Here is a 14,870-nt window from a genome sequence, read left to right on the forward strand (position 1 = left end):
AAGGCTGCTAAGGCAAATGGCTTTTTCGTTTCCATCCGAACCCCCAGAGCATTTTTGCTACACATCTAGACTGAACCGTCCTCTCAGCCACAGTCACCCTTAACCTGAACTGTGACCCCCGGTGACCCGCCGGGGGGGCTGATCGACCGTGGAAAGAGGCTGGTGCCGTGGCTGACGGCGCGGCGCTCACAGATGCTGACTCTTCTTTTGTATTTGCATTTCGTGGCCTGGATGGTCAGGGAATCTCTCTGCCTGCACCCGGTAATCAATCCCATCGACCCGAAGCACTCATTTAAGCGGCCTCGCATCAATCATTACTTTCGCTGATTTAAGAAAAGCTGGACATTATGCAATGGCAAACAACGGGAGTCTGGGCATTTTGCTTGTTAGACATTTAATCTGTATTTGAGATTATCAGTATCCGTCATTTTTGTGTTATACGGCTTATATACATAATTAGACAAATTCCATGACGTATCTCGATAAAAAAAAATGCCTCGATACAATAATTTTATGAATATTTTTTTTTGGAGGGAAGTACGTGAATCACACGTTATCAACGTTAGGAGGTTGTATTGTGTCTTTGAAATCAAATAAGAGGAATCGTATAATAAACATTCTTTATGACTATGGTCCAAATGGACATAAAATCTGGTAGACAGCAGATCAAAACAGCAGTTTTAAGAAATTGCCACTAGGTGGAGACATAATACTTAGTCACGAAGATAACGAGGAATTCTTCGTTTCGGAAATTGAATTTTTTGAGAAAATGCGTGTAGCAACTGTTTTATTCAGGGATCACTCAGGCTATAGGATATATTCTATTTAAACAAACACTGTATGTTGTAAATATATTTTATAGATCTACACGCACATTCTTTTTTACATTTAGGAGACTTGCAAAACACTGGTCCACTTTTAACTTGGTTACAATTTGCCCGAATAAGGTGTCAGTTCTGATCAGGGTTTTTCTTGAAGAGCATCGAGGTTCGGTATCCAAATATTATCTTAACTCACCACTTGAGGGCACAACGGTCCGACGTGGAAATTTCCATGTGTGCCGCAACACTAGGCAAACGTAGATGTCGTAACTGTATAGCCTATTTCAGATCAACACTTTTCCCACGATTGCGTAAAATCTTCCTGTATTTTGCAACGGGCTGCCTCGCTAGCGCAATCGATTAACAGTCCGCGGATAGGCCTGTAAAAAAAAAGTTTAGCAGAGAAAAAAATGTTTGAAATATCCAGTTTTATCTTTTATTACATTTATGGCATAGTACAGTTTGTGGGTTGTCCGCATTTAGATTCTTGCTGTTTATAAATAAATAATGAATGGTAATAAAAAGAGGATTACAGAAGACAGAAACCACAGCGGACAACGTTTTCCACCCAGGCGGAAATTGTGTGTGTATATGAATCATTACACACAGGCAGGAGTTTTTGGAGCAACAGAAAAGTACAGAAAGCTGTATGCAGATGTGGGACACAGGGCTAAGAAATGTCAAGGTTCAAATGTGTCAATCGAAAGTACTTGAGCCGTAATTTATACATTAATATGAACCTATGGGGTCGGCGGTGTTGGAATTTACACTGGTATTATAGAAGTATTGTACGGCGGGTTGTACGGCTTTTAGTATGCGAATGATCAAAGTCTCTCCAGTTCAGAAACAAGAACTATAAAATGCTATAACGTTTGGTTGCATGTGTGAGCTGTCGGTTCTCGCTACTGTATTGTTACTTGATGTAAACAAACGTCATTCACAAAAAAATGTGCTTCTGAAACTGAAGTATTCCTCATGTGCAGAATCGTCCATCCATTTCGATCTTTTAAAAATAAGTACCCTAATGTATAAATCGATACTCTTTTTTGACTCGTTCTTCATAACTTATATAAAACTATAAGTTTATAAAGAAGAACCATGCAATTAAGTTTTTAATGGTCAAAAACAATTTTAATAAAAACCTATCACTGGGACATCTGTCGTTCACTATATACCTATTTGGGCGTTCAAAAAAGCAATCGATAGAATAGCACAGCTGTTATACAGAATCTGAAAGGCTGGGTTTCACGTGACAATCCAAAAATAAATGTTTCTTACAATTCTTTTGCAATAGAAAATAGATCTCTAGAAAAAAAGGAACTGATAAATTGATAAAGTCTTGTTGTGGGGCGGCATTGAGAAGTCCCAGTTCCACTCTTATTCTGTTTGGTTTAAATGGGAGTTATGGGGAAATTTACAGGTAGTAAGATCATTGTAGGCCTATATGAGAGTTGGGACTCAAAGCGCTCGGAGGACGGGGAACGTGGACGGGGCACACACACTGCGCCTCCGTCCCATCCGGATGCGCCCGGTTCGTCCTCTTCCTGTAGATATCCCACCAGCTATAACCTCGGGGACTCCGGCGTGGAAAGGTTGGATTTCCAGGCTTTCGCAGTTTCCCTGCAGGAAGCATAAGCAAAGGGGGCAACACACATTCATACACGGGGGGGTCGGGAGGGTCTGGGGCTCCTCTAGCGCCCCCACCATGCCCCGGGAGCGGTGCAGCGGATCTTCAGTCCTTCGGAGACACTCGCTCCCGCCACCCCCCCGGAGGTCCGTCTGGCTGCGCACCCAGCGAGCCGCTACTCTGCTTTATGGCAATAGATGTCCTTTAAGGCCTTGAGCTCCTCGATGAGAGTCTTGTTTTGGTTTTCCAGCACCGCCACCCGGTTCTCCAGACATTTAACGTACTCCTTCTTCTTCCTGCGGCACTCCCGCGCGGCCTCCCTGCGGGCAGAGGTGGGAGCGGCTCCCGTGAATGCCGGCGACCGGTGGATCACACACAAACGGCTCAGTCAATCCCTAAGTTAATCACCGTACTCTAAGACGAAAAACCTATCCCGCACTAAAATCAAAATGGACATCGTAAATTTTTTAACAAGTAATAAATCAGTGCAGATTAAATTGTCGAGCGATTTCAAGAAATATCACCACCTCTCCCAAAGCACAGTGTGCAGGTCGCTATTATTTGTGTGCGTGTGTGTGTGTCTAAGTGTGTGTGTCTATGTGTGTCTATATGTCTGTGACTGTGTGTGTAATGTGTGTGTATGAGTCCACACCATAAATACACCTGCAACCTGGGCAACAACACACCAATGGATTGTGCCAGGAATGTGTTTCAGTTTACACAGGCAGCCAGAGAGAGCATAACATTATCACTACACACAGGGTGAAAAAGTTCACTACGAAGGAGCATGTTAAAAAGTGTGTAATGTGGTTCCCATGACACCTCTGTGGAGGGTGTTACGAAGGCAGAGTGTGCAAGCCCCGCCGGCCACGTCGCCCCCTACCTGTTCTTCATGAGACGGACCTCCCTCTTGCGTGTGGCCTCCTCGGTGTGCTGTGGCTGAGGGCTGTGCAGGGCACCAGGAGAGGCGGCCATCACGACGTTCTGGGCAAGGCTGGAGACCGGCGTGCGGATCTGATAGGCTGGCATGTCCCCGGTGGCAGCTACGGGAAGTGCAGCAGAGCCAAGAGGCGGTCAGGAGGCACAATAAGGCAACCAAGCACCGTGAGCTTCCACAAGTGATAACTCTGTGTGGACAAAAATGAATAAAAGCCACAAACAAACGCTACAGCCGAGCTGTAGACACCTCGATCCCACCAAACGTGGGCCTTCTTAGGACCATAGAAACTGATCACATTTCTTTGTCTCATGATTTTCTGTTATTCCTCTTTAAGAACCGAGACTGAAGGCAGCTTCAGAAAGATGCCACTGAAGCCAAACTCCAGGATCTTTGAAGCTTCCACCTGCTGAAATCTGAATATTTATATATACAAAAGAAATACTAATTTGAGCTTCAAAACAATATACTAAATAATAATACTACTATTTTAAAATGAGAAAGAAGCTGTGCTTGTCATTAGGTGATTTCTTCTTTTTTTTGTCTCTTTCCAAAGAAGCTAAAATAAAGATATGAAAGCAGGAAAGATATTGAGAAACCAGGAGGAAGTTAAATGGTACAATGAGAACAGTAGGCACTAGCGCTAGATCTTCATCAGCATTATTAAAACGCTGCTTTCTTTTACGTGAAATCGCTTTTGTTACAAATGTTTAGTTGCTCAGGGGAGCTGCAGGGCCGCCCTCCTCCAGACCTTGAGTCTGTCTCTGCGTTTGATACATAAACACAGTAACTCTCAGGCACTGACACCGAAGGCCATCAGTGACGAACACCGCAAAGCACAGGACGGTCTCAGTCTCCACCGACTCGATAATCGGTGTTCTCTGTGCACTGCGATAACACAGACAGACCGAGCACCGTGAACAGAACGTACTAATAATCAATTACTCAATATTAATGAGCATAAATTAATTTTTTAAAACTGGAGTTCACTCCTCGCTGACGTCAACCGCAAAGGAAGCAACACAAGTGTCCGGATCTCCCCCAGCGCTCCCTTTGTCAGCCATAAAAGGTCCCTTCGCGACTTTCAGCACCGTCTGCCTTAATAACGGTGCAAGCAAATGATTAAACTGGCGGCAGGTCGCAGCAGCGAGAAGCGCGGCTCTTCACGGCGATTGACGTCAGTGCACGTCCTAGCCGGCGGCTCCTTCCTGGAAGCGCGGGCGGCTGCCGGGACTGAGCGCGCACAGGCTGCCGGACTGAGCCACTGAACCGGCTGATCGCCGCTCGCAGCCGCATTACGCGGAAGAGTCCCCCCCCCCCCCCGTAATACTAAGGTTTCGCTCTCTGTTACTCTGTATTACAGAAATCGGTGGGGGAAAACCAACATCCTGCCCCAAAGCCTTTAAATCAACATTTTTTCATGCAGTTATGAGTCTTTCCTCCACGAAAATAAACAACTTTTAAAAGTTAACATCATTTTAAAAGTCCCAAAAGTGTTTTGTCGATTTCAGTACACGTCTTTCGCATACTTATAATGTATGTTAAAAGTGATTTACCGAATTACGATTAACAATGAATCAAGAAGCATCAAATATACAGTCGTTTTAATTGCTTTGTATAGTAACAAACAATTCTGATTTTAAAAACACCGTCAGACCCGAGAGAACTGTAAAGTATAGAGAAACTCATCATACCTGCCTCAGTCTCATCACCAGTAACAGCCATGTTAGTGTTTAATAATCCAAGAGACAGTCTCTGCTGCCTTCCACTGGAAGTGGTCCCCAATTAACCACAGTATGTGTAGGACAACAATTAGGGGAATTGGCGTCACAATGACGCCACTCGCTCGCTAAGGTCAATAGCAGTGCCGGCTCGCGCAGCCCTCCCACTCCGCCTGGCCCCGCCCCCTGTTTTGGCAGCTCAGCAGACGTGGGTCTGGAGGGGTGTGGTGCCTCTATCTTTAGATCTTTGACGCAATTTGCCTTCTACATTAGAGCCGTGCAGCGGACAGGAGAATATCCTACCTGTAAGGGTTACATTCATGCAACTAATATTACAAATTGGCGGGGGGGTTTCAGTTACATAGACATACATTTCCTGCTTTTTGTGCCGGAGCTTTCAAAAACAACACTGTCCCTTGTCAAAGTGAGAGTCAGCTGAGCACTAAAGTTATTACGTTAGAAAGCAAAAACGTTGTCATTTATACACACAGACACAGACACACACACACACACACACCTGACAGGAAATGCATCAGCAGTATTTTTAAAATGACCTAATTCCATATAAATTTCAGAACTGGATGGGACATCTTCTCCTGGTGCTCAGTTTTATATGTGCTACTCTATTAACATACACTCAGTACACTTAGCAATCACGTAGCGAAAAGGATTAAAGTAGAAAAATCAGAGTCCATTTTAAACTTAACCTTCTAACCATCCGAGCCAACCCAAAAGAAAATGACCCGTCACCAGGCTCTGAACCGAAATCTACTGCTAATATTGTAATATTAATCTGCTTCCTCCGGGATAATAAAAGCTTTCTGAGTCCAGTGACAGTCAGCACATATCCAGTAAGCAACACCAACCTGACATTATCTGCAACTGCATGAGGCAAGAGACAGCCTCAGAAATGACGTGGCCCCAGGTGAAGTCCAAACTACATCTTTTGTAAAATTTGTTTTGATTCATCGATATGGATAATGCATAATAATAATAATAATAATAATAATAATAATAATAATACACCTTACCAAAGTGTTTATCACATTTATATGTTGTTTTTTAAATTCTGTTTATGTGTATGATTATTATTATTAGTAATATAATATAATATAATAAAATATCACATGTATGGCAGTGGTCCCATAAGATAATAATGGAGCTGAAAAATTCCTAGCGACGCCCCCTCCTCGGCTAGCGACGCCCCCTCCTCGGCTAGCGACGCCCCCTCCTCGCCTAGCGACGCCCCCTCCTCGCCTAGCGACGCCCCCTCCTCGCCTAGTGACGCCCCCTCCTCGCCTAGTGACGTCTCCTCCTCGCCTAGTGACGCCCCCTCCTCGCCTAGTGACGCCCTAGCCGTCGTAACGTCACAGCACAAGGCATTACTCACGTGTTTGATCTCACACCCAGCCTCAGACGCTAAAATAAATAAATAACCTCCAACCCGCCACACACCATACCTACCTTACATACCATACCTTAGCCTGGGCAAGAAACCTGCTGCTATTCGGATGTGCAATGTTCATCTGGTAATTTACCTGTGTAAATTACCACTTAACAGTATTTATTCTATTTATATATATTGTATTTCTGCTTCTGTATATATCATGGGTATATAGCGCAGAGTCTCTTATAACTTTATTTTAGTTCTTATACTTACATCTGATATTCTTTTTCTTTTATGTTCTTGTCCTGTGTCTCTGTGTGACCGTTTGTAGTAACATGAGCAATTTCCTCCGGGATAAATAAAGTTTTTCTGATTCTGATTCTGATTCTGATTGTGGTGATTCGGGTGTAAATAAACCTACTGCTATACCAGTGTAGCACATACAGTTATGTACAGTACATAATACTTGATAATGCTAAACATCTACGTTACTGGGTTATGTATTTACTATACTGTACTTCTTATTGTTATTTAGTCTATGCGGTATAGCAGGGTTATACCATCCAGGCTTGTGCAGGGACACTATGATGTGGGCACAACAATAAAGTCACTTAACGATGCATTTCTCAGAACAAATTCCTGTCGTTAAGCAATGCATGAATGTATATTATCATACTATATTATATTACATTATATTACATCATATCAACGGTTGGCAGATCATGGTCAGTAGGATGTGAACCCCTCCTGCACAGGTTAATGAGATTCAATAACCTGCTGGATGAATTTCAAGCTTAAAACCCATTGAGTTCTTAGTGCAGTGCCAATCAAACAAATCCCATTAACAAGCATCATCTGGAGGTTCGACGTGCTGGAGCACCTGCCCCACGGGAGAGAGGAGAACTGTTACCTTGCACAACGACCTGACTGCCCGGCACAAAGAGGTGTGGGGTCCCGTCCCCTGGCTGAGCCGCATACTGCACTATTGTGGTGCCAGGTGGGGGCGCCGTTGAGTTGGACATGGCGAGGCTCTGCAGGCCTTGGAGCCCGTCGGTGCCTGGCCCAGCGATCTGGATCGCTCCTCCCTGAGTAATGGCGACTGCAGGAGAGAAACTAGACCGTCACTATGAAGTCACAGGGAGTAGAACTTCTGAAAATGACACTGTGACGATACCATGACCTCCGACACTAAAATTGGTTGCCACACAAAACATCCATCCATCCATTCATCCATCAATTAGTCCATCCATCCATCCTTCCAGTAGAGGGCCCTGGACTGCTACCCAAAACAATCCACATTTAAAAGCAAAATCAACCACTAACATATTCTTAAATCTAGATTTCACAACAGCATGATTCTGCAGTGATACCGTGGAAACCCGTGTCACTTCCTGTGGGACTCACTGTACTGTCCGGAGCTGGTCTGGTAGATGGAGGCGGCGGCCGATACTTGGGGATCACTGGGGGAAGCTCTGTCCTCCTCTGGATTCTCCTCGATCTTCGGGACGGCCGACGCGTCCGACGACAGATCATTGAATATCCTCCTGCGAAGGGCGATACCCGAAATCCCAGGGCACGGTCACCCAGCCGCGGCGGGATGGGACACGCGCTGTGCGCCGACCCGTGTAGGCTTCCTGATGCTGCAGGAGGCGCAGGTCATGTGACCGGCTAGCCCTACCCAAAAGTGCGAAGCGTACCACACCCAACCGTTGCTCTGAAGAAGTACAAATAAAACATCTTCAAAAGATGTACCTAGTACCTGTTGGAAAGGTGAACAGGTACTACCAGCAACATCCTGTATCTGAAGCTGATCTCCGCACCTTATTGCAAAGTACCTTTATGCACATGGTGTTTATGTGCCGACTGTCCAGCAAAGGTCAGGCTTTTATTTCCAAACAGTAACTCTGCTACTGCTTGGCTTTCGTTAGTAAGTATAATTCGGCTATATCCTTTGTTTCTTTCACAGCATCTCATCCTGTTCGTCTGGTCTCTGGCCTTTGGCTATGCAAATCTCATTCTCCTGATACCGACACCGGCTGGAATCAGAGCACTGCGCTATCGCTGGAAATCTCCTTATCCCTGGCAGTCCATCTCTTCCCCATACATGTTACACTAACATTTCCTTTCTGTAGCCCAACGTGACTTCCGAGTGAGACAAACGGCGGATCGCAGACATATGGCTGTCAGTGAATGCTCAGGTACGTAAGCGGCGTAAGCAATACTGGGATAAGAGTCACGCAGACAAAGCAAGAACCTAACTGGACGATACTCAAACCAGCAAACAGAGTGCAACACTAAGAGCATCAGGGGAGAGTGGAGTGATATAATCCAGGACGGTGCTCCCCAACCCGGTCATTGAAGACCCACAGACGGTCCATGTTTTTGCCCCCTTCCAAAACATGGGGGTTCCCCCTCTGGGGGTCCCCAAGGACCAGTTTGGGAAACACTAAGCTAGTAGATTGACCAAGACACTAAAGACATCAATAGCACCATCTTTGCAAACAAGAACTCTTTCTATTGGACAGCAGCTGTTATTGAGTCCTGAAGATCTGCAGGTATCTGGAGATACCTCTCTAAGCTGTGGACTTAGCTGCTGGACGACGGCATGGTCATCCTTCACCGAAACTCTGCAGCTCCCTCCTATCTGGCTTCTTTCTCCCTCAATCAAACTTCTCCAAGTCGTGCGGAAAACGACGACGACGTCAACTACGGTATAGATTGCAATTTCTGCCTTCCCCCTTCTGATGTCAAACTCAAGACCGTCATACTGGGGAGTCCAGGACAGAGCAGCAATAACCACCAGCTCTCACCAAGCCCTAAACCACAACAAAATCTCTCCCCTTATGTTCTATAAGGAGAAAAAGTCACCTGTTACAGTACTGAAAGGTCAGGAATCATGATGTCATAGGTCTCCTGTCTACTGGAGCATCTTCGAGCTCCACTCAACCCTAATAGCTGTGACATCCCTACTGCTCTCGGTCCAGAACCTTTGACCATTCAAACTGCATCCTAAAGACCCCTATAACCCATATAGATTTATGCATATGAGCTCGGAAGCAGTTAAATACAACTTCATTTGACCTTCTATTGACTCTGTCTCTCTGGAGATGTTCTTTGGTTAATGTACTTCTCTGCACTGGCTAAACTGCATTGGCAAAATTTCACAAATAAATAAATACATTGTTTTCTTCTCCACTCGACTTCAAGTTATGAGCAACATTCGAATCACGTCAAAAATGTTGACACAGCCCGCAGGTGATTTATATGTTTGAAGGACGAGCTCGCCCCACCTATAAGACGGACGCCTTGTGAGAATCTCCCTCCTCTTCTGCGTGTCTCTCGCCACCTCCGCCGTCTCCCTGTCTTCAGACGCCGCCACTGCAACCACCTGTGCAGGAGAAACATCGCAGCGGCTGCGGCATGAGTCAAGCCTGACGGGCTGGTGACCTCATCATGACATCACCGTCAGGCATGCCTTGGCCGGCGCCCGGCTCAGCGGGCGATTTTAGGCAGAGACTCCAAACCCTCCTGCAGAGGGCGCCGAAGACGACAGAGCAAACCCAAGGTGTGAAGGTTAAACCCGACGGGCTTAGAGACAAATCCCTTCAAATCCAATCAAGGTTCTCGTTGCTCGTTTTGACCCACAAAGGTAGGGCTTCCACAGGCCCTGAAGGCCGTGGATGGGCTTCACATCAGTGCCTTACCTGCATGTTCTGGATGTGGGGGGACTGTATAACAGAAGCCTGGGGGGCCTGGATGACACCCTGGACGTGCAGCGTCTGTCCCCCCGACAGTTGCACCACAGTGACTGCAGAGGGCGCTCCTGTTCCTCCTTCCCCACCTACAGAGGTCTTCGAATAAAAACTGTCATTATTACCAATGGCAACGTCGGCCACTAACTCAAGCAGGATCAGGGAGGAACAGTGGTAATTGCAGACAGACGACAATGCTACCCAATAAGACCCCATGCCATTCTATTAGTCATTAATTACCCAAAGATACACAGTCAGTGCTCTGCTGAAGAACAGAATCTTCCATCTTAATTTCATGCCAAGTTCTAGACCAGGCTTCTCCAAATCTGGACCTCGACTCCAAATCCAGGCCTTGTTTTCAGTTCTCCAAGGCAGGCAGTTAGTTTAATAATTCCTGATTCTGATTGGCCTGAGGCTTCACACCTGGTTCACAAGTAAAGCAAGGCTGGAAGACCGGCGGTGCTCGGACCTTTAGGAGCCCCGTTCTAGACCATATCCACGATCTACCATCTCAAAGCTGATCACATGATATTTACAGATCTGTGAAAATTATACAAAGCGAAGATCTGATTCAGGCGAGGTCAGAATGACTGCCTATATATAATTTTTACATTTAAAATCACGGAGCACCACTCCCACAAAACAGACATCCCATAATATCGATACAACTCCAGATGTTATCTACATGGAAAGCAATACATAGTTCTCCAGATGAACTGCCCCCCCTTAATGGCCCCCCTGCTCATGGAATATAACCCACAATCCATATTGTCATTCTGTTCCAGTTAAGCAAATGGAATCAGGTTCATTTTTATATGCATCCTGAGGCTATAAAGGGGACCGGAACCAAGAACCACCTGGGCCAAGGCGACTGACGGAAATGCCGCCTTCCCCAACCCCATGAGGTGCGGGGCCCTTTACCTGTGCCAGCGAGGACGAGCCGGACTCATTCTTAATCCGAATCACTTCTCCGTCAGACAAAGAGTCGTTCACACTTGCATCCTGCTGAGATGCAACCATGGTTTCCATGGCTACTCGTCTGGAAAGAGCACAGAAAACACACACGTCCCCCCCCCCAGGAGGAACAGTGCGCAGGTCATATCCTCTGCCGCATCGAATGTCCATACATACATTCATAATTCCGGCAACTTCCTTAAGAATAACACTGGGTGGATCTCGGGCCGGGTCCTGGAGGAATAGCGAACAGCCGGCTGTTCGCTACACTGAATGAGCACTTCATAGTAATAAAAGGACACACCTAGCATTCTAAGACACAAATACTATTAGGAAAACATAATTAGATCCTTGCACTTCAAATGCGAAGCTTCATTTTAATTGGACTCAGTTGATTTTCGTCTCTCATCTAATCGCACCTACTAACATTCACCTTAATTGCTTTAGGCACTTAATTGATACCCAGTAATTAATCACAAACATAACTAAAATTGAATAAAAAAAAAAAAACAAAACAAAATTATAGGAGATTATTTCTCATTAACAAAACTTTTATAGCCAAAAAAGTATTTTGTAATTGAAAACATAATTGAGTGTAAATATCAGGTCCAGAAAGTAAAAATCCAGACCAAGGTTTTGTTTCAGCCAAGCAGTTGAGCATAAAGAGTCACAGTCACAGAGTACTCAACTGGTTGGTTGAAACAAAATCTTGGTCTGGATTTTGACTTTCTGGACCTGAAATTTACATCTGCCTAATTAAGCCTGAAACCAGCGTAAACAAAAACTAAACAAAAGAAAAAATCACTTAAGCATAACTGCTGAACAGATTTTGTGATGTCAGCATGTATTTATATATGTAGTACAAAGTAAAATTTAATGAATAGCCAAAAGTGAAAGATACATCCATGCACCCGTCCATTAAACACTGGCTCACATTCCACCTATAGGTAATACAGATATGACACACGAGTCAAAAGCAGCAAAGATGAATGATTAAATTCCCCACATTCACCGTTTCAGCTTGGCCATTTTTATTTGCATAGAAGGTTACGGCACAAACACAAAGGAAAAACAGCAAACCTTCACTCCATTTCTTTACATTTTCATAAATGCATTATAAGGAAAACTGTGTTTATTATGATTTCAGGGGGGGGGGGGGGAATATGAAAAGAGTGATATATAGGCAACACACATAAGATGTAAAATTCCCCTCTGTCTGGTGCAAATGGATAAAGGTTAAAAGAAAAAGAAAAAACTTGGAATGATCTCCTGGAAATACTCAAGGTGAATGATGTAATGACACGTAGGTCATTGTTTCCGTTTTGCTCATTTGTTGCATGACACTACATTAAAGGTCACTGAAGAGACTGAAAGGTCATTTGCGCTGAGTATATTCTTATCTTTATTTATTATTATTATTATTTGTTTTGTGTGGTTTTTGATGTGAACCTTTGTTGTCTGATATGAAATAAGATATTTATATATAAAGTTCTTTGAACAGGCAGGGAGAAATAATATCTTAGGCACACTATGAATGTGTAGGCATATGTGAGCCATGCAATGAACATTTAAATTGCAGGCCTACCAGTTAATTTGATATTATGGCAATCCAACGGTTAATACTCTAAGTTTATGTAACATTCGTAACTGACAGTAGAGAGCAGCTAAAATATGGTCAATAACTAACAAATTTTAAAGTGTTCCAGAAAGTTTTAGCAAATTAGTATTTAGGGTTGTGATCTCCCGCAAAATTTTTAAAAATGCACATAATTAAAAGTGTATCACTGCAGTTTCTAAAATGGTAAATCATTTCAAATGCTCAAAAATATTCAAAGACCCATACATTTCAAAATAAATGCATGTTTTGTTGACATTAACAGCAATTCCATTGATGAAAACAGCGATGTATAATTGAGATAGAGAAGGAAATGTTACAATTCTTTTGTAGCTTTTTGCTCCAGATGATCACAAGCAAGACTGTGGGGGTTTAATGCTGCGCTTTATCTCACGTAGGAGTCCGACATGCGGCGACTTGCCACGAAATATCAGGAGGGGGGGGGGGGGTTGTGTGTGAAAACCAGCCTGCCTACATGAAAAAGCGCAACGGCAGCCGCAGGGCGTCGTCGATTTCGAAGTAAAGGGAGGGGACGCGTTTGTGCGCCATTTCTAGAACCTTCTAAACAACTGACGCCATTTTAAATAAGACAAATTCTAAAAAGTCGGCTTTCTAAAACTTCACTGATTAGGGTTACGGGCACGCTCCTGGCTAGGCCACCGAATAGGAAGCCCCCTTTCTTTAGATAGTTAATTATTGAATAATCTACACGATCCCGATCCGTCTGCTTGTTTTGACTGTACGCCCTGCTGGAAACTTTTTTAACACGGAAATGTTGAAGCAAGACAAACTTTGATTTACATGTAGGCTATTCTAATTACATGAAAGAAACTTTACATGGGTGCAGATGTACCGTGTTTTGCAGGTCTATTTAATACGCAACTAAATGCTTTTTAATAATAAAATCTGGAATTTGACACGATTGCGTCTGAAAGCGTGTAATATCAAGTCATCGTTTAATACAGCCACGCACACATCAATGCACATGGCCGTTCGCCGCCTGTTACTCTCATTTTAACAGACTGTGTAGTTTCAGCAAACCCTGGCTAGCGGGACGGTTTGGTACACCGATCCCGGGTCCCTGGTCCCCCATCCCGTCGTCGCCGGTGATCCTCGCGGCACTGCCGTTCCAACCACAGCCACCGTTAAAAAAAAAAAAAAAAAAACAACCAAGCCCCTCTCATCCAACGCCCACGGCAGCGACCCACACCGCATCAACGATTAGCCGATAAGTCACTCAGCGATCGCTATAATTATAACAGATCGAGTCGCAATGTTACAAAATTGCAATGATACAACCGCACCGCCGCGGACGGAAGTCGCAAATAAACTGCAACAGGCGCGCAATCAGCGTGGAGCAAAAGTGCCGCTCGCATTTGTTTTTTAAAACTCCAAAAAGTTCTCACATTTCGTGTTGATTTCAAACAGCGGGCAAATACAGTGTTTAAAATGCTTAAGAAATGCGAATACCTAATTATTACATGACGAAAGTTATTATAGGCTACAGTGTCTGGGGTTTATTCCAAGGGGCGGTACGAATGTATAAAATAATATTCTTGCATTGCATTATTGTTAACTTAGCCAGTTGCCCTGCAAAGCTACGAATCTAATTACTTATCTTTAGCGACAGCAAATAAACACCAAGTTGTGGAATAATGCTTAAAGCACATTTTGCAAGAAGTCGTTTTGAAGCGCCTGACAATAAATCTATTTATTAAACCCACTGTTGACAGTTGTTATTTGACCAGCTAAACGTTTTATCCCGCTATTAATAATTTGTCATCCAGTTAATCGGCTAAACATATTGGTCAGATCTGAGAGGCCAACGGCCACCAGAGAGCTTCCCCGAGTTTTCTCTGTATTTTCCCCCTTAAGAGCGTCCCTCTTGTTCTCGGGAATGAGCGCAATAACTTACCGAGGTTTTTTTTACGTAGTGGGGCTCGTCACTGATTACGGTAGGGGTGGATGGCCCGATCCGCTGCACACGTAGTCTCCACGTCAGCTCTGATGATGCCGTGTAAAAATGTCGACGAGCTTCTCCCGCGGCTCTGCCTAA

General features: G+C 44.3%; 1 protein-coding gene across 3 annotated transcripts; it reads right to left on the reverse strand.

Annotated features, from left to right (window-relative positions):
- Positions 1-1,243: 1,243 nt before the first annotated feature.
- LOC111840229 (cAMP-responsive element modulator-like) lies at positions 1,244-14,856 on the reverse strand. Of its 3 annotated transcripts, XM_023804858.2 has the most exons (8): positions 14,730-14,856; positions 11,167-11,284; positions 10,198-10,344; positions 9,784-9,881; positions 7,898-8,037; positions 7,404-7,592; positions 3,332-3,491; positions 1,244-2,768 (listed from the first exon to the last, which is right to left on the reverse strand). In XM_023804858.2, exons 2-8 carry the CDS (start codon positions 11,272-11,274, stop codon positions 2,624-2,626), a joined length of 987 nt encoding a protein of 328 aa, XP_023660626.2. In that variant the 5' UTR covers positions 11,275-11,284; positions 14,730-14,856; the 3' UTR covers positions 1,244-2,623. The 3 variants fall into 3 exon arrangements, with proteins under 3 accessions (XP_023660626.2, XP_023660627.1, XP_023660628.1); XM_023804859.2 differs by lacking the exons at positions 7,404-7,592; positions 7,898-8,037; positions 9,784-9,881; ... (1 more) ...; positions 11,167-11,284; positions 14,730-14,856 and adding an exon at positions 5,080-5,238; XM_023804860.2 differs by lacking the exons at positions 7,404-7,592; positions 7,898-8,037; positions 9,784-9,881; ... (1 more) ...; positions 11,167-11,284; positions 14,730-14,856 and adding an exon at positions 5,084-5,237.
- Between the last annotated feature and the right edge of the window lie 14 nt (positions 14,857-14,870).

Source organism: Paramormyrops kingsleyae, chromosome 4, assembly GCF_048594095.1.
Source record: "Paramormyrops kingsleyae isolate MSU_618 chromosome 4, PKINGS_0.4, whole genome shotgun sequence".
In the NCBI taxonomy this organism is placed as follows: domain Eukaryota; kingdom Metazoa; phylum Chordata; class Actinopteri; order Osteoglossiformes; family Mormyridae; genus Paramormyrops; species Paramormyrops kingsleyae.